This window comes from Falco rusticolus, chromosome 5, assembly GCF_015220075.1.
Source record: "Falco rusticolus isolate bFalRus1 chromosome 5, bFalRus1.pri, whole genome shotgun sequence".
Lineage (NCBI taxonomy): Eukaryota > Metazoa > Chordata > Aves > Falconiformes > Falconidae > Falco > Falco rusticolus.
The window spans coordinates 21146765-21173427 of NC_051191.1; the positions used below are offsets into that span (position 1 = coordinate 21146765).

Here is a 26663-nt window from a genome sequence, read left to right on the forward strand (position 1 = left end):
AGGGAAGTCTGGAGCATTCCCATCCCTGGTTTCCAGCCCTCCAGGAGTTGCTTTTAATCAACATTGTGGTAAGGGGGGCTTGGACAACCCAGCCCAGCAGGTGACCCTGTGGGGGATGCTGGGGGTGCCTTGGGGACCCTTGGCCCCTGCCTGCAGTGGGGCAGCTGCAGCCGCCCGGGTGCCAGCAGGACCCGGCCCTCCCTGCAACCTCATTAGCCCCAGGGCACCTCCTGCAGCCAGCAGCTCCCCCAGCCCATTTCCCCCAGGGGCACCCCGTGTCCTCCACAGCATTCCCACGGACACCCCTGTTGCCAGCAGCCCCAGGGACACCCGATAACGCCCCCTCCCAAGCATTTCTTGCCTCCAGCACCCCTCAGGGGTACCTTATCACCCCTGGGACACCCCACGGCCCTTCAAAACCTGTCATCTCCAGGTAAACCCCGTCTGTGTGTGCCCACCCCAGCACCCCCTATTGCCAGCACCCACAGTCCCGAGGGTCTCCCACAGCCCTGCAACTTCCCAAGCCCCCCGGCACCCCCTGGGTTACCGCAACCCCCCCACACACACACCGTTATCCCGGGACACCCGCCCCGTCCCCACCACCCCCCGGGGACCCCCCTCCCCATTCCACGACCCCTCTGGCTCCGCCCCCCACCCAATAGCGAAGCGGGAGTGTGCCCTCTGTCTCCGCCCCGCGGAGCGGCGGCCCAATGGACGCGGCGGGGGCGGGCCAAGGGCGGGGCGCGGAGCCCGGCCCCCACGTGCTCGGCGGCGCTGCAGAGGGGCGCAACGGATGGAGGCGGCGGGCGGCGCGGCCCCGGCCCCGGCCCCGGCCCGGGCTCGGCCGGCCCAGCCCCAGCCCCAGCCCCCGCCGCAGCCCCAGCCCCAGCCCAAGAGCCGGGAGCTGTTCAGGAGCCAACGGAAGGAGTCCGAGGTAAGGGCGAGGGTCCCCCCGGGCTCCTTCTGCTCGTGATGCGGGGACGCCCCCACTTGGGGTCCCCGGGGGCTGCGGCTGGAAGGAGCCCAGTCAGGGGTTGGGGGGGTTCCCGGCCCTGGGGGTGCTCCCCGCCCCTCCTTCCACCCCGGCTTGGGGTTTTGAGGGGGTCCCGCGGGGGTGGAGGGTGCCCAGTCTGGAGTGGGGACCCCAGGGAGGCTGCCCCCCACCTCTGCGTCCCACTCCCAGAGCTGTCGGCAGTGTTCTGGGGGCCCAGCTAGGCGCCGAGCTCCCCTACACCTTCCAGGCACCCATTTACCCTCACCACCCCCTGCCAGGGTCCAGAGGTCGCAATGCACCACCACCTCCCCGCCGCTTCACCCCTTCTGCCCAAACAGCCACCACCACCCCGGGCTGCATCACTCTGCTCTGCCCCAGCTGTGCTTGTCCAGCTTCGCAGATGCCAGGCTGGGGGAGCAAGACCACGATCCAGCCCAGGACTGATGCCCCCAGCCGCCATAAAGCCACCGCAGGACCCCTGTGAGCTTCCCCACCAAGTAGCTGTGGGTCCAGGGGCTCCCCAGGGACAGCTGACCCACAAAGGGTCCCTCCTGCCCCGGGGATGGTGCCTGAGCCGTGGCCCCCCGAGCCTTGCCCATGAATTTGGGGGTTGCTTTTCTCCTTTGGCTCAGCCTCATAAAGCGGATTAGCGCTGCATGCACTTCACCAAATTCCTTGTCGGCTTTTAGCTCCCTGAACCAGCCCGCTGGCCTGGCTGCAAAAATTGGGTGAGAAACCAGTGTTTGTGAGCAAGTCGGGCTCAGCCCGGAGCTGCGCATCCTCTGGGGTCATCAATATTAATCGTGATGATGTGCATCTGCTGAGAAGGGCTGCTGGGACTCAGAATGAGAAATTATGTTAATTTAGTTGATCACCCATTCATGTGTTCCCTTCCCGGGGCACAGCAGCACGATGCTGGCATTGGGTTGTCTGGCTGCGGTCGCCCTCTCACTGCCCGGCCGTAATCCTCTGGCGAAGTTTCATGCTCCAGTTCCTCATCTGCAGGGGAAGAGGGAGGGAGATCCACAACCCTATGGGCTTCAGAAAGCCAAAGCCCAGCCCCAAAAGCCGTTGGATCTGGGATGCTGAGGACAGAACATCGTAGGTTTGCATCCTCCTGGGCACCTTTGCTTCAAACCAGCTCCAGACAATGTTTTTAAGCAGATGTGAGGCTCTTGAAATGCATCAAACATTCACTGGCACTTTGGGTCCTGCCTCTCTTTCCCCGGGACTTGAGAAATGCTATTTTTACATTCGCCTTCCAAATTTGCACTGTATTTTAAGTAGCCTCATGCAGACGTCCCACTTGTGCCCTGGAAACCTGCATCAAGATTATCCGTGCACAAATCGCTGCTCCGGTGGTTGGAGGACCTTTAATGCAAAGGCAGAGAGCACTGGCAGCCATCCTGCCTCCCAAAATATCCGTGGGGATGCACCGGCCCCCCAGCCTAACCCCAACATGCTCTCCGCAGGGCTCGGTGGATTGCCCCAACCTGGAGTTTGAATACGGGGATGCTGACAGCCACGGCTCCGAGTTAGCAGGTGAAGTGGCATTTGGGAGCTGCGTTGCTATTAATAGATGCCTGCCAGGGAGGGGAAAAAAAATCCCTCAGGGAGTTGGGTGAGCGGGATAGGGGAATGGATATCGAGTGGTATCATCCTTCGGGAATAGAGCAAGAGGGATTTATTAATAGAGAGCCACTCGCTCCCCAGGGACAAGCAAAAGGGATGCATGGGGGCACAGGGATTACCCTGTGCTCCAAATTACCCAGGATGTGATGACAGGTGTGCAGGGGGTGGGAGGACGGGTGGCATGCCTAGTGGCACAGCCCAGGCTGGGAAGTGTCACCCCTGGTTGTGGGTGCCATTATGGGTCAAGTCCTCATCCTGTATCTTCCTGCTGTGCGGCAACTCTGGCTGCTTCTGCCCTGTAACCCTCGGGGTCCTGAGCGTGTCTCTACCAGCAAAGGGGTTATTTTTAGCTCTGTGTGTCTCAGCTGCATGAGCTGGCCTGGCTAAAGCACATTTTCTCTGCAACAGATCCTTCCTCCTCCCTTGCAGGACTGTTTCAGTCCCCCATGCTGCTGCTCAGCACCACAGGACTATAGGAATTATATAGGAACAGGCACAACATTGTGTCTTTTCAAGTCCAGCCCCTATTTGTAGGTCCCAAAATGGCCAAGCTGCTGGGTGTGAAATCAGCACAGGTCTTGCCTGGGTGCTCTGACGGTCCCTCCCTTTCCAAACTGCCTTAACTGGGACAGAAAATGGCCCTCCAAAAAGGCCTATGAAATTGCAAATGCAGGTTGAGCACCATCGCTGTGGACAGGAGTGTGGAAACAGCTCAGCCTGGGCGTGGGGATAAAAATGATGAATTTGTTAGCACAGGGTGGCTCTGAGATGCTCCCTGGAGCTGCAGAAGAGCTCAGGGATAAGTTTAGGTCTCTGCCCCATATCTCCTTGGGTGTGCAGGGATGCTTCACAGCCCCACAAGGAATTTGGCAATGAGGAGGAGGGTGAAAGTCCTCTGGGTCCCTCCTGACCCCTTTCTCCATCAGAGCTCTACAGCTACACCGAGGAGCCTGAGCTCAGCAACAACAGGAGGTGCTTCGAGGAGGATTTTCACACTCAAGGTACCAGCTCTGGGCTTGGCACCCCAGGGCTCAGGGCAGCCCCCCAAGGTGAGAGTGGGACCCCCGGGGAGGCACCCAGCTGATTGTTGTGTCCCCTTTCCAGTGCAGGACAGGAGGTGGCTGGAGCTGGATGGGGCTCAGCAGAAGGCCTACATCATGCACCTGTTGGATGGGCTAGAGGTGGTCAGCAGGGACAAGCGGCTCAAAGTAGCACGGGCCATCCTCTACCTGGCACAGGGTAAGGACCACATCCCCCATGTCTGGATGTGGCCACGTGTCTGCTGCCTGGCTTCAGGATGGGGGCTTGGGAGAAACCGTCTCTTGGGGTTGTGCAGGTCGGTGCAGTGAAGTTCCTTCCCAGGATGGTCCCATGTGCTCCAGGTGTTCAAAGGTAGCTCCCCGCTAACCAGTGCCTTCCTTTGGGCCTCTCCAGGTGTCTTTGGAGACTGCGATAATGAAGGCGATGTCCTGCACTGGTCTCGGCACAACAGCTTCCTCCTGTACCAGCTGGGAACCTTCACCGCCTTCCTGGAGCTCCTCAACATGGAGATTGAGTGAGAGGACCCACACTGCCCTCACCTTCCTTGTCCTCTTAACCTTACTCTTTCTTTTCACACTCCTCTTCTTCATCTTCTTTCTCCCCACCCTCCTCGACATCTTCTTCCTTCTTCACCTTCGTCTTCATCTTCTTTCTCCCTATCCTTCTTGTCCTCTTCTTTCTCCTACCTCATCCTTTTCACTGAGGACCAGGGAGGTGCTGCAGCCACGGCATGTCCTCCAGCGTGCTGTTCCCACCACTGCGGACATAGGCAGAGGGTTGGGATGAGGAGCAGCCTGTGCCCAGTGGCTGGCGCTGAGCGCATCCTCTTCCCTGCAGCAACAGCCAGGCCTGCAGCAGTGCCCTGAGGAAGCCAGCCATCTCGCTAGCCGACAGCACGGAGCTCAGGTACACCCTCTCAGAACCCCACTAGCATATTGGGTGGAGGCCATGGGACAGCCTGTGGGGAAAAAGTGGCCTCTGGCTGGCAGTGTCACCTGCCTGCCATGCTGTCCTGGCAGAGTGCTGCTCAGTGTCATGTACCTGATGGTGGAGAATATCCGTGTGGAGCAAGAGGTGGATCCTCCTGAGTGGAAAACCTGCCGGGAGACTTTCAGGATGGAGCTGAGTGAGCCACAAAGTTCATTGTGCCCTAACAAGTTCCTTTTGTCATGCTGGACCACTGGGGAGACGTCAGGGACAGGGCATCTTCCCTGAACCTGCTCCTGGTCCCTCTCTCCACCAGGTTTCCCTGTTCACACTGAAGAGCCATTTGCTCTTCTGCTTTTCACAATGGTGACCAAGTTCTGCAGTGGCCATGCTCCACACTTCCCCATGAAGAAGGTCCTGCTCCTGCTCTGGAAGGTGCTTCTGGTGGGTGCAAACCCCTTTTTCCAGAGACTAGTCATTTTGGGAATAGTGCTGATGCAGCCTGGATGTTCCCTACTATTCAATCCAACCATAACGAGGTTATTTAGGATGGCACAGGAAGCTGACACAAGGCAAGCAGTTTCTTCTGGGATGAGGCTGGTCTGAGCCATGCAGAGGATGTGGGGTGGGGGAGAAGTCTGGAGAATGAACCAGTGACATGGTGTCTTCATCCTCAACTCTCCAGTTTGATGGCTCCCCTGGAAGCACCATGCAGTCCAGGTGGGATGTCTGCTCCCTGCTCTTTCAACTCTTTTGTTGGTCCCTAGTTCACGCTGGGTGGATTTGAAGCCCTGCAGGTGATGAAGGTGAGGAAGCGGGAGGAGCTGGGGCTGCCACCCTTGCCAGAGGACAGTATCCAGGTGATGCGCAGCATGCGTGCTGCTTCGCCTCCCACCTACTCCATCGAGCTCATGGAGCAGCAGCAGCAGAAGCGTGGTCACCGCAGCCGGAGGGTAAGAGCAGGTGCATCCTCCTAGCACGTGGCCCAGGATGGTTTTCCAGTGCAGACCATCACCTGTTCAAGAAGCCAGCCTGTGTCTGGGAGCATGGTTCCCTTTCCCCCCAAGTGCTCCTGTGTCTTCCAGTTTCATAGAATCACAGAACGGTTTGGGTTGGAAGGGACCTTCATCTAGTCCAACCCCCCTGCCATAGGCAGGGATGTCTCCAACCAGGTCAGGTTGGTCAGAGCCCCCGTCCAACCTGGCCTTGAATATTCCCAGGGATCTACCACCTCTCTGGGCAGCCTGTTCCAGTGTCTCACCACCCTCATTGTAAAAAAATTTCTTCCTTATGTCTAGTCTGAATCCACCCTCTTTTAGCTTAAAACTGTTACCCTCTGACCTACCACTACAGGCCCTAGTAACAAGTCTGTCCCCATCTTCCTTACAAGCCCCCTTTAAGTATTGAGAGACTGCTCTAAGGTCTCCACGGAGCCTTCTCTTCTCCAGGCTGAACAGCCCCAGCTCTCTCAGCCCGTCCTCATAGCAGAGGTGCTCCAGCTCTCTGATCATTTTTGTACCCTCCTCTGGATCTGCTCCAACAGCTCCATGTCTGTCCTGTGCTGGGGGCCCCAGAGCTGCATACAGTACTGTAGGTGGGGTCTCATAAGAGCAGAGGGGGAGAGTCACCTCCCTCGACCTGCTGGTCACACTTCTTGTTATGCATCCCAGGATATCATCAGCTTTCTGGGCTGTGAGCGCACATCGCCAACTCATGTCCGGTTTTTCATCCACCAGTCTCAGTTGTGGCAGATCCGCCCCACAATGCACTTGATCTGGAGGAAGCAAGAGGACATCCTGACCCTATGGCAAAGGGCTGATAAGCACTAAGGAGCAAACTGCTTACAGCAAGCTCGCCTTGTTTTAGCTCCACTCTTGGAGCTGCCATGCTATGGTCCAAGGATGAAAACACTTGTTATACTAGGGGAGAGTCAGATAGTAGCTCCAAAAGTAAAGATGGAAAATGGCGTCACACCTCCTAGAGCAGCAAGTTTAGAGGTACAGAGGGGATTATTCCTTGTCCAGGCTTTGGTGGCAACAGCTAGGAGGGAAATCTTCACCTGAGGAACGTCTGGGAGCTTGAGCCTTCCAGGATAGAGAGGTCTGGTGCCAGCAGCTGAGAGGGAAATAAAATCCACAGAGTGACTTGAATTTTTCCTTCCCCTTCTGCTGCAGCCCCTGGTGAAGCAAGACAGTTTGGATATCTACAATGAGAGAGACCCTTTCAAGAATGATGAAGCAGGAGTCGATGAAGAGGAGAATGATGACGTGGACAGCGGGATTGAGGGGGAACTGGACCTGATGGAGCGGGATGCAATTATCCCCACAATGCCTGCTCAGCGCCTGCCTATTGAAAGGGTGTCATTTCCCAAAGGGCTCCCCTGGGCCCCCAAAGTCAGGTAAAACCATCTGGTGTCATTGCCATCTTCCCCTGGCATGACCTGTCCTGGAGTTCATTTCAGGCTGAACATCAGTCTGTGGCAAGTTTGTTGGCCTCTGGCAAGTTGAACTGAAGTGACTCCACTTCTTTTGGTTTTTTTTTATCTCGGTTGGTCCTTTCTGGACTGGGTTTAGCTGCGCCCTTCCCCAGGTTTTACAAAGCAAGCATGGCTAAGCTTGGCCAATAAAAGGCAATGCTGTTTTTGGCTTGCCAGGTTGTACTGGAAAGGAGGCTTGTGTTAGAGTGCTGTGGGAGCAGGGTCAGCTTTTCCAACCAGTATCGATGGGTCTTAGTAAGGCAAGGTCCTAGACTAATCATCTTGGGAACTGGTTAATGATATTGCCTCTTGCTTGTTGAGTGGGAATCTTCTGCCTTTTTGAGTGGCCTTGCTCTAAGGTGAAAGATTGGAGAAAAACATCTAAGAACAAAGGAGTTGGTGCCTTCCCTTCCTGAGACCATGCTACACATGATATGGGGGAGCGTTAGGAACAGAGAGTGAAAACCTCTGCTCCTTTCCCTCTAATCCACGTGAGTTTTTTTGCTCTTGATCCAAAACTTGGATTTAATACAGTATCTTTAAAACACAGGAACAAATACATTCTTTTTCATGCGGGAGCAGTGACAGGTAAGTGTGTCTATCCAGAGCACTCCTCGCAGGGACACAGCAAGAACTCATTTCCCACATGGGTCTCTGCACACATGGTGCCATGGTACTCCACGTAACTTAATGCTCTCAGCTTTGAAATCAAATGATTGCTGTTTTTCTTGGCTGGTGCCTGGAAATGCAGCTGGGTTTCTTTCTGCCTGTGAAAGCCTTGGCTCACAGTTCATGTCCTACTTGTCATGCTGAGACCCTGACCAGTTCTCATGAAAGATGCCCAGGGTGGACAAGATGTCAGCTTGCTCTCTCGGAGCACCACATGATTTGCCAGACTGTGGAGACAACATTTGTTCCCTCAAAGAGAGCAGATGCTACTTGAAGATGCATGTAGTAGGAGCACAGAAGGTGGATAAATAAGGTGCTGATTGTAGAGAACTCCTGTCCATTTATTTGCACTCTTCCATGGGCTTGCACAGCAAATACACATGGTTTTGGTTCACATTGCTCCCAACCAACAAGAGCAATGGTGGCTCTCACCTGCTGCTATTAAGACCTCCAGAAATAAATCCTAGAAAGCTCAAAGGTTCTTGCTGGTCCCACAGTGCAGTGCTTTCTAGGCAATGTAGGCAGTGGTCTGGTATATGTCTGTTTTCCAACCTTTTTGTTTTTGTTTCTCTGCTGCTCCATCAGACAGAAAGACATCGAGCATTTCCTGGAAGCAAGTAGGAACAAATTCATTGGATTCACGCTGGGACAGTGAGTGTTACATGTATAGGTCCAACAAAGTCTGTCCCATAGCTTCCATCAGTGCAGTTTAACTGGTGGGAGGGGTCCACAAAGCTCAGGTTTTCTCAACTCAGCTAGCCTAAGGCACGCTCGGGATGATGTGGCACAGCACTGGATTTTGCTGGGGCTGCAGCAATGCACTCAGTGTTACAAAAACATGTTCTGGAGGTGCTGGTCTCCAAGGACCTCTTTCTATTAAAATCACACCTAACCCAGAATAAGTGACCCCTGGCCCAAGCCAGAAACTGATTTGATGTGGGAGGGAGTCAAGACAATGTGGTATCCACAACAAATTACCCAGTTTGTGAATAAATCAAGCTGCAAGTGCACAGTTGTCCTGGTACAGTGTCAGCAGGGTATATTCATTTTTAGGTGCAGTGTTGGGCTCAAGCTGGCTCCACATGGAGACCTGATTTTACCCAGTGTCACTCCTCTCTTGTGCAGGCTTCGCTGGGAGGAGTGGAGGGTGGACAGTTCACACCAACCCCTCTTCTAATCCCTGACACACTGGGGATGCGTTCGATAGACTCAGTAGACTACAGGCTCCCTTTTTTACCTTGTATGACATGGAAGTGTTTGAACACAGATCTCCTTCCCAGCTTTGTACTTACCTTCTTTCCTCCTCCACAGAGACACTGAAACCCTGATAGGGCTACCACGGCCCATCCATGAAAGCGTGAAGACACTGAAGCAGGTGAGATGGTGGCTCCATGTGTAGTGCTTGGGTGAAGCAGCCCAGAAAGGCTTATTGAGTGGCAGTCAGCTTGTCTAACCTCATCCCTTGCTATTTTTGCTCCGTGGCACTCAGCAGATACTCTGAGGTGGGATTAGACTCATGGGGATCTCATGGGGGTGGAGAAATCATTGACCAAGATCACTAAGGCCATAGGGGGATTGCAGGGCATCAAGTCTACACACAAATTTTGTGATACAGCACTTGGAATGAGTTTCAGGTTCGTCATATGTATGCTCTCAGCCCACAGTAAATGTTTCATGTGAATTTAGTCTTCTGCTCCTCTTCAGCTGATGTACGGCAACATATTCAGTCTGAGCTCTTGCTCTCTGCCTTGGGAAGACAATCTGATTAATCTATTCAAGGTCTGAACAGCTTGAGAGGGGCTGGATATCCACCACATGCAGTGTGGTAGCCTCACATCTAACCTCTGGCTGAAACACAGTTGCTGGAAGGAGTAAGAAGATCCCTCCTTGTTTGTTGTGACAGGAAAGCCTTCTGGAGCTTCTTGCAAGAATTGGGGCAAAAATTGGAAAACCGAGTCCTCACTGCAATTCCAAGTAAATTGTCCAGTGCTTGGACTTTCCCTTTATCCAAGGGCATTGCTTTGTCCTGGTGAGCATTTACCATGTGCTTTGAAGATAACAGACTTTCAGAGTTGGGTTTGGACATACATGCCCAGACCTGTGCTGTTCTCAGGGGGAAGCATGGCCAGTCTTGGCTCCTGCAGCGTTCCACGCTGAGTGAGACACCTCCAGAGGCCAATTGTCCCTATCTAAGGTCTGGATTGCCTTTTGGAGGGGATTGCCCCTCTCCATTTACTTACAGAGAGATCCTAGAAGGAGCAGGTGGAAGTAATCAAAAGCATGATGTGGGGAGGGCTTCACGGACAGAGGGATGTCCCACACAAAGATGAGTTCTCCATATATCTGCTGTGACCTATATACCTAACTCGGATATTACTGAAATCGTCAACTGTTGTCATCACTGACCTCCAGTTGTGATATTGCTCTACCTCTGTGTATTTTTCCAGCACAAATATGTTTCCATCTCAGACATCCAGATCAAGAACGAGGAGGAGCTGGAGAAGTGCCCCATGTCTCTGGTAAGAAGTTGCTGCACCCCATCACTAGACAGATGTGTGCAAGATTTCCAAGGTGTCATAGAAATCCATACATTCTCCATGATCCTTAGGACACACCTGGGATGCTCTTTTTTGTAGAAGTCCATATCTTGTTTAGTTGTATTAAGGGAGAAAGGCCTGGAGCTTCCTGCAGTCAGCATGCAGCTATGTCCATCATTAAGTCCCCAGGCTGGGTTTTATGGAGATGACTGACATATCTCAAGTGTGTGGACTGGAAATACTTAATTTTCCCTTGTTTCTAATGTTTCTGTGTGCTAGGGGGAAGAGGACGTCCAAGAAACCCCTTGTGAGGTCTTGTATCGAGCAATGTTGTACAATCTCCCCCAGTATATGGTAAGTCCCTGTTTCTTAAAAGCAAAGAAGAGCTTTTGAGTGGGGAATGGTCCCAATCTGTGAGCTGCAGAGCTCAGCACGAGGCTGCTGGGGTGTGTTCAGGACTTGAATGATGAGATTTTGGTGGGAATCCAGAGCAGTGTTGGGTGTAAAGTACAGTCCAGAAAGAGTCATTGAGAGGATCAAGGAGTGTAGATACGCAGGGACATTGTCAAATTGTTGGAGATATGTCAGTGGTTGGAAAATAGGATGTGTGCAGAGGACTGGGAGCAAGGAACCAAGTTCTTCACCTTGGTGGGAGCTCAAAGCTGGCTCCTTCCCTCTGGACAGCAAGGAGACCTAGCCAGGGATGGCCTCGTGTCATCTCTAGAGGTGCGTGAGCTGTGACTCACCAGCAATTTATTTACCAGCAACTTACTGCATACTGATGCAGGCATCTTCACTTCTGACCTCAAGCAGCAACCTACAGACTTTATTGGTCCCTTGAGCCTTTGTTTTTCTTGCTGAGATTAATTTTTCGTTACAATATTGTGCTGATCTCTGAGCATGGTGGCTAGCTGGGCCAGGAACCAAACTAAGCCATCATCATGGTTTACATGGCTCAGCAAACAAGGTGCTAATGCCTTCAGGTCTCTGGCAACCTGGCTGTGCTTTCAATAGCTTTCAAACCGTGGAGACTCTGTAGGTTATGATCTTCCTTACAGGGGCATCCCTTGCAGCCTTCCCATGGCCCCAAGAGATTCCCAGAGGAATACAATGCATGTCCTGAAATTCAGCTATGTTGCCAGGATGGATGAGACTTCGAGCAACCTGGTTTAGTGGAAGGTGCCCCTGCCTGTGGCAGAAGGGTTGGAGCTAGATCCTTAAGCTCCCTTCCAACCCAAACCATTCTGTGAATCTGTGATTCTGAGATGCTATTTGGGTCACGTGCACTCTGTCTGTAGGGAGAGAGAAACACTGATTTAAATGTATTAAGCTCCAAGTGTCCCTTGCGTTGTTTTATTCATACTACTAGAGCTCAGGGGTTCATGATGCCCTAAATTAAGGCTGAAACAGAGCTGCTGTGCTTCCTGCACCTGGCCTGTCTGTCCAAGGTATGAAAGGAGAATTTGAGCTGTGGTGTAGTCAGTCCATCATGGTAAACCAAGCTTGTAGTAGTGAAACCCCATAGAGTTGGCTTGAAGTTGTCCCATTTCAGCAAGTGAAGGGGAAGGAAGGAATGCCTCTTCCTGGGACCATCTCTCCACACCCGCCCTCTTCTGCAGATAGCTTTGTTGAAGATCCTCCTTGCTGCAGCACCCACCTCCAAAGCCAAGACCGACTCCATCAATATCCTGGCAGATGTGTTGCCTGAAGAGATGCCGTAAGTCCCTGACAAGATGGCCACCAGCCATCCCAGCTTTGCCACAAAGTCTTGGGCCAAGCAGGAGAGTTGGGGTTTGCCAATAAGTCTGGGAGTGCTACAGATTTGGGGACATCTCTTTGGATAGGTGCAAGCTACTGTTGCCAGCCGGGCAGAGGAGTGAAAGTCAAGGAAGTGATGCTGTTTTTTCAAAAGCGTAACAATTTGAGCACAATTGCCAGCTACTGTGCTCTGCTAGCTAAGTGGCATAAATCATAAAATCATGGTAACTGACCCAAATCAAAAAGATACGTGAACATATGGCAGGTGTCCTTCATACCACTCCCCCAGGACTGTTGGTGGAGGGCAATCAGCTTTTTTTTCCCCTTTTTTTAGTGCACTTTGGTGTCACCAGGCAGGAGAGGATGGAAATGGGAGTCCCAGGGGGAACTGAAGGTCCCTGTTTCAGCAGAACCTGTCCAGATTAATATGAACTCAACAGTCCCTTAGTCCTCCTTGTTCCCATATCCACTGTGCTGCTGCCTTCTTTCCCTCCAACACAGCATTACCGTTCTTCAGAGCATGAAACTGGGGATTGACGTGAACAGACACAAAGAGATCATCGTGAAGAGCATCTCAGCTTTGCTGCTCCTGCTCCTCAAGCACTTCAAGCTGAACCACATCTACCAGGTGAGCATAGAGAAGGGGTCAGCCACTGCCAAGCTGGTCTTGAAGCCGGTGTGTCCAGATAGACCCTCTCCTAAAAGACCTGTCCAGGAAGGGTTTCCATGAGGAGCTGCAGATTGCTTGTCCATAGCAGTGAACCCTAGCCCTGGGCAAGGATTTGTATAGGGTTACTCAGGCAGGAATAACCTGTCTGCAATATATCTCTGACTGTGTTTTGACAGAATTGTTTCCACTCACGTGGAAGGAGTTTTCAGACTTCTGGAAAAACTCACACTGTGGCTGATCAGATTAAAATTTAGGAGATTATCATGAGCATGAGCCTCCCCGGTAGAAGGGGGAAGGGAATGGGAGTTAGGCAAGGCCCTCTTTTGCTCTTTCTAATCTCCAACAACCAGAAATAGTGCTGGTAGAACCTCCTGAGGTTAACTAATCTAGTCTTCTGTCCCTCATCAGGATCAAGATCTTGAGGCTCTGGTTTCTACAGAGCCTCAGCTCAGTTCTCCACCCATTCTGCAAGTCAAACAATTAGTGTTTTCAATTTATGTTTTTCCTTTTAAAAGTTTCAACATGGTACGAATCCATCTGTGTTATGAAGCCCACTGATATTTAAGGATAAATATAAATCCATATATTAGACTGGATAAAATGAAACAAAACCTTACATTTTTACAACAGTTACTACATTTGTTCAGGGTTCCCCCACGTTTCTTCACTAATTTTTCTCACTTTACTCCAGAGCAGCTCCTCTCTTTTCTTCCTTCATGACAGCAGGAGCCTTGCAGTCTGTTGCTAAGTCTGGAGAAAGCTGTGGGATTTTCTCCCCTGATTCTGCTTTTGTGTCTGATTTTGGGTGAGCCATCATAATTTCTTTCAGTGCCAAAGCTGGTCTCAGGGTGCACCCCAAAAACCACTGCAGGGTCTGAGACAATGCTTTCAGAAAGTAGTGGAGGGTAACGGAGAGCGTGGCTGGTCTGGGCTCTGCTGGGGGTCACCCTGTGCTCACTGGCTGCCACGTTGGTAGAGCAGCAACTGCACAGACCTGCACACCAACACAAATCAAGTTTTTTTTTGTCTCGGTTGTGTTGAGATTTGGCATTTCTTATGCCAACAGAGAAACACCATCAAATTATTGCAGTTCAGCATTATCTTTGTAACCTTTGTATCCTATGTAACATATTAGTCGCTGGCAGCTGCATTTCCAAGCAGTGAGTGCATCTCAGATCCCAGCTAGTGGGAACTGCTGATTACTTGCAAATAATGGCAGCGGTGTCATCGATGGCATGCAGAGTGTCGACAGCTTGTACCAGGCTGAGATGAGACATGTAGGAACAAACTGTTTGTTTGCTCTCAGGTTTGGGGTGTTGACTGCAGATTATTGACAGACATGGGTAGGATAGGATGGGATGGGATAGGATAGGATATTGCTGCTATTTGTGTCTGTCTCTTTAGAGGACAGTAGAGATTTGTTGTATTATGTAGCTGTATGTACCCAGACCATTTCATGTTTAGAGGGGGAGAGAAATTAAAAGCATTTATGAAGGCAAGGGTGCTTTTTCAGTCAAAATTTGAAAAGGGACTGGGATTAGCATGTGACAGCAATAGAATTATCATATTTTCTCATGTAATAGCTACATCTCCTTCCCTTTTATCCATATATTGTTTTGCCACAGATTATATTTTGAAAAGCTACACTGCAGTCATTACATGCAGCTATTCCTAAACTACTGACAAATTTTGTGTGTCCACTTCATGGCTCTGGAGTTTTCCATCTGGTGGAAGTTGCTGTGTATGATGCAAGCCTTACACAGCAAACTTCTGCAAGGTGTCTAGAGCAAACCATCAAGACTGCTTTGCTTTTGGCTGGAAATGGGTTTCCATTCCCAGGTGATGCTCCCACTTGTTCCAGCTAACCTTGACCCATTTCAATTCTCTTCCTCAGTTTGAGTATGTGTCCCAACATTTGGTGTTTGCCAACTGCATCCCGTTGATCCTGAAGTTCTTCAACCAAAACATCATGTCATACATCACTGCCAAAAACAGGTACAGCCACTTCTGGGAAAGGCAGTGGTGATGGAGCAGGGAGGCTTTGTGCGTGAGGAACCCTAACACATGACTATGTGGTGGGACCAAGTGACCTCTGGTCCCTAGCCTGGCTTTGGGGCAGTATACTCTTCACTAAAGGAATACATTGGAATGGAGCAAATACCTTCTGCTTAATGAGAAGGACAGATGCGGGGGGGGGGGGGGGGGGCGGTGTGTCCAGTCTCTCACTGGACTACTGAAATGCATGTAGACCTGTCTCCCTTGCTGGCAGTAGGCCCATTTTCATCTTTATGTGGACTCCTGGAAAGCAGTCCAGTGCCACTGGGCATCTATGGGCTACAACTTCAAGAAGATTAGGTGGGGAAGAGTCTTCTAGGTCTTTTCCGCTTCATAGAGCTATAATTCAGCTGTTCTGCCTGGCTTCTTCAGATTTTGTGTAGCTGTTACTGCCTTTTACTTCTGATTTTAGAAAGACACTAGCCCAAGTTTGAGCCTGCATAGGGACTGGCTGGACTACTGCAACTCAGTGTAAGAACTGAAAGAACACAACTCTTTCACAACTCAGTAGCACTGGGCTGGATTTCCCCATTTGCAGGGGAGTGTTGCTGTTGGAATAATGAAGAGATCCCTTTTCTTGCTTTTTGATGCACTTTAGCTCTGTGTGTAGGCTGGTTTGTCTCCTGCATGGTGTGGTTGTGTATATGTGAGAAGGCACGCATCAAAAAATAGAAAGTAATATATTAATTATCTTGCTGATAAATATTTCCGCTTTTGGTCCTGTGCTTTAAAGCCACATAAGTGAGGAGGAAACATAGCCCAGGAGCACTTAGCTTCCTCCTCTGCATTCTGATGGAGGCTTCACAGGCAGGATATGCACCTGTGAAATGAGGTGGGGTTTGCAGCTGGATGCTCTGATCCAGGGAGGTTTAGCTGTTCTGTCCAGCCAGAGTACCAGTTTGTCAGATAACAGTGAGCAATGTCAGGCACTGCCCTGCAAAAAGGATCATGGAATTTTGCCACGTTCAGATGTATGGACCTGAGGCCAGTGATGGTGCAACAGGAAGTATCAGAAGTGATGCCAGTACAATGACAACTTGTGGCAATTGAGCTGTGTGGCTCCTTGTCCTGACCTGGTTCCCTCTGAGCTCTCCTGCTTGTATCTGCATGGCGCTTCCAGCTTTAGGGTTATGATGGATAGGAGCCAGCAGGAGCATCTGTCCTTGTGGTCAGACAAGCCCTTCCTGGGCTAAATGCTTTAAATGAAAGCCTGTTTGAGGGGATCTCCTGACCTTGGGTCTTCATCCTGGACCGCCTTTGACTCAGTGACTGTCAAGTCAGCTTGTTGCTCGGTTGCTGAAGTTAAAAACAAAAAATAGCAAACAAGAGGGGACACAAGAACTGAAGCTGTGTGACAATGCATGCTTCATTTTAGATTGGTATACGTCTTGGCATGGATAGCATCAGAGTGTGTGTGTGTATACATACACTATATATATATATATATATATATACACACACACATATTGTATACTTTTCTTGGTTTTTTTTATTGGCTACTTTTACAGAGGCAATAGGCTTGGAGGGCTTCAAAAGACCTGATGCCCTCATGAATTTTCTTGCTGATAATCAGATACTCCATTATAACCTAAGATCTGGGGTTTGTGGTTTTTTTTTCCCTTTTTAAAAATATACATATGAATAACTAATCTTTCATGTCTTAATGGATCCAAATCCTTTGAGTCCTTATTAATGCACTCAGGATGTGCTTTGGAGCCAAGAGGAATCGACGTGCTCCATTAAGCTGAGACGCAAGGCAGCGGTGAGGCTGCGAGCCCATTTGGATGCCATCTGTGCAGTCGGAAGTGCAGGAAGGAGGCATGTCCACGTGGCACCAGCTGCAGGCTGGTTCATGTGCCCAATGTGGCTTGCTGGAGATGGGATTGTTGCTACGCATCCAAACTACTTGTTGCATCAGGCATTGCTGCCTTTGCAATTCAAATCCCAAGCACAGGGAAAGAAGACATTACAGATTGCTGGGCATAATCATGTAGATCATCTTAAAAAGTTGCTTTCATATTTACCTGGTTCTTAACAAGTCCCTTCTTTTGTGCCTTCTGCAGCATCTCCGTCCTGGATTATCCACATTGTACAGTCTATGATTTGCCTGAGCTCACTGCAGAAAGCCTGGTAAGCAGCACAGAAAGGGTCCTTGTAAACAGTATTGCGGTATGTGAGAGGGTGAGGAAGGATTTTTGTTTTCTTTTTTCTGTCTTCTTTTTTTGTACCCCCAACCTTTCCAAAATTAGACTTCTTTCCCCCCCCCAGACTTGAAAATTCCTCCCATCGCTATTCTGATCAGCTGTGGGGAGTTTGGGGAGGAGGCACTGCTGGCCTTGTGAAACCCATAAAAATAGTTTGGTTTAGAGTTTTCCCTTTCACTTTTCTAAATGAGAGAGCCTCCTTTTGAAGAGGATTTGCCCAGAGGCCATTGCCTCCCAGGTTTAAATTGCCATGAGCACTCACATTTCATAAAATGCCAGTAGATTAAGGAATGAGCCAAATTCCCTGTAGAGGGGAGCCTAAGTGTTATGAAGACCAGCCAGCATGATGACCTGTGTGAATATATGGACTATAGATGAGACATTAATGCTGGCAGGTTCATAACTGCAATAATTCAAATGCAGAGTAGGCTAGACTTGCATAGGGTGCAGAGCAGGGACAAACTTTGGAGTTAACAGGGAGGGGGATCAGAGGGAAGTGAGTTGCTAAATGATGCAGGAATCATTAAGAAGCAGCCTGACCAAAACCAGTCTGGGCCAGGATGATCTCACGTTGCCTGGCTGCTAAAATCTTGAGCCTATGTTGTTTTCCTTAGCTGTGTAAAGGTTAAAATCGTTAAAGTGGAAGATTTTCCCTAGTTTCTACTAACCAAAGTTGCTCATGAATGCTTGAGGCTGCGGTCAGCCAGGACAACCAAACTGGTTTTATTGGATCTGTAGCCATGGCTTTCCTGATGTGCCAACTGCAATGCAAATTCCCACTGTGAGTTTATTATGCCAGAACAAATTTATGTAAAAACCTGCTGTGGAGCACATGCGGGTGGATGTGATGTGGGATCATCATGCATGGCCGGCGTGCTGGCTCAGTCCTCCACTGGCGTTCCATGTGCCCTTCTGCCAGTGCTTCTTGCCTCCTTCTAGGTACCTGCTCGGGGTGACAACTCCTGGACATTGTCTTCCTCTTTATCAACACCATCAGTCTCCTGTTTTGTGCTGGTCCGTGGGCTACTTGCTGAGGGCTGTCCCCCTGACAGGCTCCCAGCGACATGTCCTGGCCCAATGGGGACATCTAGCGACACGTTGCTGAGTACTCCCATGGCTCACGCTAATCCTTAACACTCATGCTAAGTTTTACGGCTGTAGGAGAAGACTGAACGTTTTTAGGAAAAATATTCCCAGTAGGGACTGGTCCCCAATTTGGGAGCTGTTGCATTAAATGACAGTGCCTCTTCACTTTCCTCCAGCAGACATGGACGTTAGCCTTATCGGAGGTTAATTTAATTAAAAAATATGCAGAAACCAACTTGAATTTTACCATGTGTTTGTCTTCGGGAGGATACCCATGAATGTAAGGATTTAATAGAAATTAAACATGCCATGGTAATTGAGGCATATGCTTATGCACGTATTTATGTTCCTTCAGCCAACACTTTGTGTGTTGGTTTAGCTTTTTTTTTAACACTCTGATGCACTGATTTTAACATCCCAGCCGTAACACATATCTCAGCAGACAGAACAGATGATTATACTCTCAGTGGGTTGCACACAGGATATTGTGTGTTCAGTTTCCTTCCATGGAAAACCAGGCTGAGTTCAGCAGTGCTGTTTCCAGATGAGGGATCCTTTGGCAGTGGGGTAACTGCTGTCCCCACATGATATAAATCAGGAGTGGCTGCAGTCCCAGCAAGGTCGCGCAGGTTTCACCCCTCCTGCTGTAGGACAAGCTCTTTGATTCCTTGCTGGTCCCTATCTCCACTCTTCTGTCACAGCTCCCTGTGCTTGAGGAAGGGGCTGCAGAGGACCCTGCTGTACTGTGTCGTGGTGCTATGGGGAGGGGAACAGGAGACAGGGGTAAATGGAGGATTAAAGTCCATTTAGCCTATTCCCTCGTTCTGTAAATCTGATGGAAAGCCTTTCACTTATTTGAAGCTATAGAGACAACATCATATTGGTGACAAAAATAAATCCAGCTGCCTATGAAAGGGGTACTAGCTTATTCTACTGAGGTCTTTTTGGAAAAAAACCTACTTGGTGCAGAGGGAGCATATTAGGACTGGGCACTGATACGAAACTGCACGAGCGCTGCTCCTGAGCTGGCACCTTCAGAGCTGCATGCAGCATCTGCGAGCACCTTGGTGACATCCCACCTCTGGGCTCTGCTGTGTGCACAGGAGCCTCCAGCACAGGCATAGCCTTTACTGCCAGAAAAGTGCATTGGCTCAAAGTGGCTTGTACCAAATCCCAGAATTAAATAAAATGTCAGAACCACTTTCTTTTTGGCCTCTAAAAATTGTATGTACAATAGCATTTTACAGGCTTACTGAAATGATAGGTTTGGTGCTTGCTTTTAAGAACAAAGGTATTATGCTGGCAGGATTTTCTTGGGTAAATCCAGTTTCAAAGCTGGATTAGACACTCTGACAGAACGGGCTCCCTGGGGTCATCCTCAGACTCCTCCCGAGGATGCCCAGAACCTGGATCATGCACCAGGCTGCAGTTTTTGCCATGAGTTGTTACAGCCATGAAGCTGTAGCTTGCTGGAAGTGGCTTATAAATTAAGCAGCATTTGTTTCCGCTCTCATCGCTGAATAGGTTATTTGTGGGACACTTCTGCTGTGCTCAGTGCTGTTCAAGCATAAAGCAAGTTACTGTAGTGGAATTACTGCTCAAATGTGCCACAGGCAATATTTACGCAACCTGGAGTTGGAGGTGCTTATGCTTAGCTAATATTTAAAATAATCTATCAATTGCACTTAAGTTGGAAGGGAACTTTGTTAGAGAAAAATCTTATCCTCCTGATAAAAATGCTTTTGTTTGTCATCCTGCATTATGTGACTGCCTTTTATTTGTCTGTAATATGTCCTCTAAGCATGTGGTAATTTAGGAATTAATTTATATAATTAACAAAAACCTGCTCTCTAAGCAGTGCTGATCACTAGGCTGTAATTTGCTCTCTGACTGTAAACAACGAATTCAAATCTACCACAATATATATTTCCCATGATGGAATAATGTGATTTATCTTAGCTCTTACTCTAAACCTAAATGCGAATTAAAATGCTGATCACATCTGAGTCTTTCAGAACGGTTTTCCCCAGAATCTGTTGGCTTGTCAGCTGCATGATGATAACCCAAGTGAGGAGGGAGCTCCACTGCTCACTCTCCATTGGAAAAAAGACCTGTGCAGACAGTAAAAATAGACTTTCAGCATAAGGATATCTCTGTGGTAGTGGTGTTGGACGCTGCAGTTAGGGTTACACTTTTCCTTCTCCACTTGCAGGAAGCTGGAGACAACAACCAGTTCTGCTGGAGAAATTTATTCTCCTGCATTAACTTGCTGAGGATCCTCAACAAGCTGACCAAGTGGAAACACTCGAGGACAATGGTAAGGTGATGTCCTGCCTCCCCAAGACTTGCTGTGGGCTGCCAGTGTTGCAATCTGAGCATGTCACCGGCTCTATACAGTGGGCTTCAGCCCAGCCTTCCTGCTGAGACTTTCTTCTGGCAGTGGTGAAGCTTCTGCTGCTTCATAATCTGCCCATTTTTGTTTCACAGACTGAGCCTTAAATGCAGAAATGCTTTTTGTTCTGCAAGTAATACTTATTTCTATGACCCTCAAGCCCTGTGCAGCAAGTGTTGGTTATGTTGAACACTCCTGTTTGACCTGATTGGGGTTTGTACTGTACGTGGCCCGGGTGTTAGTGCCCAAAGCTGCACAGACAGTACTTGTGGGCTTTCTTGAACACATTGCATTAATTTCTCTTGATTTCTTGACAGATGTTGGTAGTCTTTAAGTCAGCCCCAATACTGAAACGAGCTCTGAAGGTGAAGCAGGCCATGATGCAGCTGTATGTCCTCAAACTGCTGAAAATCCAGACCAAATACCTGGGGCGCCAGTGGAGAAAAAGCAACATGAAGACCATGTCTGCCATTTACCAGAAGGTGCGGCACCGCATGAACGATGACTGGGCTTATGGCAATGGTGAGTAGTGCCAGGGAAGCATCTTCTCTGCCTGCAGAGTTGAAATCGGCTCGCAGGGGTATGGTGTGGTTTGGCCTATAAACTTTTTTTGAGTCAGTATTGGGGATTTTTTCAGAAGCTTTAAGGCACCATTCAGCACCATCAGAAGAGAACAAACTGATTGCATGAGGAAAGGTGGGAATAATCAGATCAGAATGAGACATAATCAGCTTGAGTCTCCAAGACAAGAGTTTCCGCCAAGCCCAGGCCTGCACTTTTGCATTCCTAAATCACTTTTGTCATCAAGCCACTAAATTGTCCTGGTATCTGCTTAGGATGGCCATGGAGTGAAGATCTGACTGATAGCTCTGCAGCTCACACCTCAGAAATAGCAGTGGTTACATCCTGGCAGTGTGGATACTCTGAATCCTTAAGCTGAAGCACAGACTAGATGTGCTGGTCTGTTTAAACAGCTCTTATGTAATCCAAATCTATATTTTTTGAGAGACGCCATGAAGTTTCTGATGTTCCTCATGTATTAATCCACAGGGTGCATCAGACCACATGGTTTTATTCCCTTGTAAGTACACTCAGTTGCTGCAACAACTGAGCCAAGCTTAGGACAAGCAAAAAAAGTATTAAAATGACATTTTGCCATAATATAGTCTGAAATTTTTGCTCTGCATGTATCTTCTTTTTAATAAGGATCAAGTAGGAAAATTGGGTAGCATTCCTGTTTTAAAACAAAACAGGGCAAAAAGTAAAAGCCTAACCTAAGTTTTTTACAAGGCAGAAAAGCATTATAATTATGTTAGGGTGTTCAACTGTAAAATATAAATTTTTGAAGACTTGTAGGCTTTTGATACTCATGATACCCCTATGACATTAATTCAGAAGAATGAAAAAGTAAACTTGATATTTTTAATTTTACTTTAGGGCTAGTGGAGTTCCCCCAAAAACCAAAGAGCTGAAAGGCTGGGGAAGACTGGGAACTACTTTTCTTTTATGGGAAACGCTATCCTGTCACTGCCTTTTTCAGCTGATTGTTCCCTGTTGGGATGAATACGGCAGCAGGGCTGCCTTATGCCACTAACGGGGTACAGCTATGGGATACTGCCTGCCTTGGGTGACTTAAATAGCTTGAGCACTATATGCTCCAAAAGAGCAGGAGAAGACGAGTACCTACATCACCTGGCCTGGAGCAAGGGTTTGCGGTAACAACTGAATTTACATGGCAATATTGAGAATAATGCAATTTTAAGACAGATGCCAAGGATAAGTTGTTGTGTGTGTCCCACTTCCCTGAAAAGAGTTAAATCAGCAACATAATGCAACACTCGATTGCGCAATTTACTGCTTAGCAGAGACTGCATCTTGACCTGGACAGTTTGCCAGGGAAGAACTTGGCTTTCAGAGACACAGTCTGGAAGGGTTTTTCCTGGAGTAATTATTTTTATCTTTGTATGTCTGGCTTGATACTCAGCTTGGACCTTTCCCCCCCTTGAGCACAGCTGAGCTTTGCCAATGAATTTATGGAACCTTTATGGAGCAAATAACTATTTCATATAGACTGAGAGCTCATAAAGACCAACTTTCAAAATACAACTTTTTTTTTTCATGTTACATGTTGAGGTAATACTACTTGTTTCAAATATCATGGTTCTTACAGCTAGTTATTAGCTTTTCAACATCATTCATAGTTAGATTTGTCTAAATTTTAAAAAATGTTTTCAGTAGCTCATAAGAAGTTCACCAGGTTTTAGCTATATGCATTAAATCTTGGTCTCTGCTTGAGACATCTATGGAGATTTTCAGTAGATGTGGTGGGGCCTTTCTGAAAAAAGCAGGAGCTTGGTAATTATAGAGTCCTTAAAGAGCACCACAGAGCAGAAATAATTGCATTTCTACAGGAAGCTTTCTGACTCTGCTTAATTTACAAGTTATTTTAACATATTTCATTTAAATACCTTAAATTGAAATGCATACATAATGGGAATTGATTAGGAATAACTGAGTGGCTAATACTCTGGTCAATTCAGGCATGTGGTTGCTGTAAAATCTTCATCCTTACTTTTGCTGAAACCTTACCAGAGTTACTTTTTCCACAATACTTCGGTCTTGTTTCTTCTTCAATGCAGATATTGATGCAAGACCATGGGATTTCCAGGCTGAAGAATGCACCCTGAGGGCCAACATTGAAGCCTTCAATAGCCGGAGATACGACAAACCTCAAGACTCAGAGTTTGCACCAGTGGACAACTGCCTGCAGAGCGTGCTGGGACAGCGGCTGGAGCTCCCCGAAGACTTCCAGTACTCATACGAACTCTGGTTGGAACGGGAGGTGTTTTCCCAGCCCATTCGCTGGGAGGAGCTGCTGCACTACCAGTGAGAAGGCCACCTTCACCTGCCCCAGTCCCACCTCAATAAGGACTCAAGGTGCTACAGGCTGAGGAAAGGAAGATTATTTTGGACCTGGGTGTTCTTAGGCACAGCTGGAAAAAGATTATGGTCTTTCCAAAGAGACCCAGAGACCCCTGAGTATGCAGCTCCCGTCTTTTTGGAGGTCATCCCTTTCCTGTGACTTCTTGTAGACCATGCAGCATCAATTGACCTGCACAGAGGCCACAGACGAGGCTCCAGTGTCACAATAGTGGCAGTGTCAAGAGTGAGCTTATCTGGTCTTTACTTCAGATTGACACCAGTGTACGAGAGCTGAGTCCAGGTCTGTCTCTTAGCTTGGTTCACGCATGTAAGTAAATTTGTTGTAAAAGTATCTCAACTGTGAAAGGTTTTCATCTCTCCCAAATGCTCCACGCTGTGCTGAATTTGTTTTCATTTATTCAGTTATGGCTGTCTGATAATGTGCTTCAAACACCCTGCTGCCATGAACAAGCTGCCCTGCTTTCCTAATGAAGCTGAAAATAAGAAATATGTGGCACTGGCTGTGACAGTCTCAGTCAGAGATGACAGGCTGACTTGGCCAAAGGAGATGACATTACATCTTGTCCCTAGGCTGGCATTACTGCTGCTGGGATTACACAACCTGACTTACAGAGCCTTGCTTCCACAACTGACAATTTTTGCATCACCAGGGATAGTAATCCATTACCTTTTCACTGCTCCACTTTTCCTCCACCATTCTGTTCACTGTGCAGTGTTTAGAGCTGTAAAGGATGTTGATCGCCTCTCTTTCTCTCCACCTGGTTGTTTTTGAAGGATACTTACTGCAGCTGTTAGGTTTCCAGATAGCTTTCTTCATTGCTTTTTAGCCCTTCTAACCCTGGAGGAGACCGTGAATGCCGCATTAAATAACCTAATTTTTGCACAGATTTTTGGTTATTCAGGGGAATGTTTGTGCCAAGTCTTAAAGTGGGGAGGAAAAGTGCTTTGGTTAACACTTTATTGCCATCATATGAGGAAAAGAATAGACACTGCAGTCTGTAACTTTCAGAATGAATAGCATATTAGAGCTATAAACTTTCTATAAAGTCAATGCAAACGCTACACTTGAGTAAAGCTGCCCTGCATGGGGATGGCAGCTGAAGGCAGGCTGGAAACCCATGTGGGCTGACCTGCTGAGTGAATCTCAGCCCTTGGCACTGTGCAGAGTGACAGTCCCTTCTCCTCAGACAATGGTGCTTTCTGAGGGCTACACTGAGAAGGCAGGGTGGGCTTCACAGTACTTTAGTATTATGACAGAGCCTGCAAACTATAATCTTTCCTCTACAAAATTTTATCAGTCCAGCACAGGGAGTCCTGGCTCTAACCTCCCTCTGGCCATGAAGCCAGGAGTTTGTTTTTTGTCACAGAAGCATGTGTTAATATAGTGCAGGCAAGCACTTAGGCCGTACTGTTAACAAAATATCAAGCACACAAGTGATAAAACCACAAGTATTACTTATTACAGGGTTTGTGCTTATTGCTGTAGAATTCAACTGAGAGTGTTTCCTAAATGGCGTTTGTAAAAGGTGTTTTTCATGGAAATAGCATTAGTAAACCCACTCACCTTTTTAAATATGCTTTTGTTCAAAATAAACCAGAGCAACTTTTAAAGCACGTACATTTACTTAAGCTTTTTTTTCTTCCTGCACCTTAATTTAAATGCTTCCTTTGATGCCTTTTTTTGTTTTTAAAGGACAAAAACATCCCCCACAAACAAACCCATAAATTCAGCTCTCACCTGTGCCCATATCCACTCTATCCACTGAGGAAGGGCCTTCTGTCTGACGTACTTTGGATGTTCTATTCTGATGTATCTGTAGAACTCTAAAAAACAAAATTATGGGCTGTAGATGTCTTCACAGTGTCCATGCTTGTTAAAAAGTAAGAAGTTATTTAAAAATAAATAAAGCCTGTCCAAGCAGTGAGGCCTGGAAAACAGACATGCGATCTGTAATTGAAGCACGGTGCTCTCTTTAGAGATCCCAGAACTGGGAGAGTGCTGTAGTTCCAGGTAAGTCATTTCAGCATTTGTACTTTAGCTCCCTTTCTAAAATACAGCACCTAGTATTTCTCTATGTTCCCTAGCGCCTACGGGTAGTAAATAAACTAAAGATTAAATAAGCACAAATAAATTAACAAGCCCCAGCTAAAGATGGCAGACATCTGAAGGGTCTGTGAAATATTTCAGTAGTAGGAATGCATATAACTACTACTATTTTCAGCCTGTACTAGGGTTCAGAGCCCAGGACTAGCTGGAAAGTTCAGGACTTTTTCTGTGGTATTTTGGCTCATATTTTCCTATCAAATGTGCAATTTTCCCATCAGGCCAGGGTCCTGGGAATTTAGCTGTACCTCTGTGTGGTTTTATGTATCCTGACACAAGGGACACCCCTTGGTGTATCGGTTCCTTTTTTTCTTCCCTCACATGGTGCCCTGAAAGAGTCACACACTGAAGAGTCTGGAGTGGTGGTTTTTTTCTGGTTAACCCAATTACTCCCCTTGCTTTATGATTCCTCTGGTATTCTCTGTTTTACAGCAATTTAGAAAACAATCTAATTCCCCAACAACTATGTGTGAATGTACAGGAAGTGCTATCAATATATCCAAATCCTTTTAGTCTTAATAAACTAAGGTCATGAAGGTAAGTGTTTCTTCAAGGGGAAAATAATTAGCATAAATTTGGGACATCACTTGTAAAATGAGTTGATAAAAAGAAAGGTCTTTCTACTGAAACCAGAGGATCTCCCAGCTTAAAGCAGTTCCAGTTTCTATATTTTACCATGTATTTATAATAAAGACTTAACTCACCTTTGATGTGAACTTCCTAGCAAAAGCTGAGGCTTAGAGACTGTCTATATTATAAGCACTTAATCATAAAGTACAGGAGAGCACACTTCATACCTTCATATGATTTATTTCCTTACAGGATAACCTTTAGGAACAAGAAGCCTAAATTCATTACCTAAATTTAATCAATCTAAATTGATTGATTAAAGAATCAGAAAATTAGAAAAGCTCTGGTATTTGGTTCAAAACTTCCCCCACTCCCCAAGAGGCTCTTTCCCACAATGTTTATGTTGGAAAAAAATAACCAGTACATACACAATGTAATCTTTCTACATTTTATATTTAAATAGTGCTTGAGATAAGGTTTCTATGACTTTTCAGTGCCTTCTATTTTTACTGAGGTAGAAAATAGGAATACAAATGCTTACCTGAATTGCCTGTATGGTAGAGGATGGTACAAACTGTTATCTTTGAATGTTTTCACTCATTCAA

The 26663-nt window shown here is 47.8% G+C and overlaps 1 protein-coding gene across 3 annotated transcripts; it reads left to right on the forward strand.

Moving 5' to 3' along the window:
• Window positions 1–791: 791 nt before the first annotated feature.
• On the forward strand, window positions 792–25002 carry STRIP2 (striatin interacting protein 2). Of its 3 annotated transcripts, XM_037388329.1 has the most exons (21): window positions 794–934; window positions 2467–2536; window positions 3553–3627; window positions 3731–3865; window positions 4061–4181; window positions 4505–4573; window positions 4687–4793; window positions 4911–5038; window positions 5362–5547; window positions 6769–6992; window positions 8325–8390; window positions 9051–9114; window positions 10187–10258; window positions 10556–10630; window positions 11896–11993; window positions 12536–12662; window positions 14599–14699; window positions 16823–16889; window positions 20262–20366; window positions 20759–20963; window positions 23081–25002. In XM_037388329.1, exons 1-21 carry the CDS (start codon window positions 794–796, stop codon window positions 23329–23331), a joined length of 2487 nt encoding a protein of 828 aa, XP_037244226.1. In that variant the 3' UTR covers window positions 23332–25002. The 3 variants fall into 3 exon arrangements, with proteins under 3 accessions (XP_037244228.1, XP_037244226.1, XP_037244227.1); XM_037388330.1 differs by lacking the exon at window positions 794–934 and having other exon boundaries at window positions 1307–2536; window positions 3467–3627; XM_037388331.1 differs by lacking the exons at window positions 20262–20366; window positions 20759–20963; window positions 23081–25002 and adding an exon at window positions 17903–20255 and having other exon boundaries at window positions 792–934.
• The last annotated feature ends 1661 nt before the right edge of the window (window positions 25003–26663 follow it).

Coding starts and splice junctions, on each gene's coding strand:
- STRIP2 (XM_037388329.1), top strand. CDS start 794: ATGGAGGCGGCGGGCGGCGCGGCCCCGGCCCCGGCCCCGGCCCGGGCT. Junction 2,537..3,552: donor CCACGGCTCCGAGTTAGCAG/GTGAAGTGGCAT, acceptor TTTCTCCATCAG/AGCTCTACAGCTACACCGAG. Junction 10,631..11,895: donor ACAATCTCCCCCAGTATATG/GTAAGTCCCTGT, acceptor CCTCTTCTGCAG/ATAGCTTTGTTGAAGATCCT.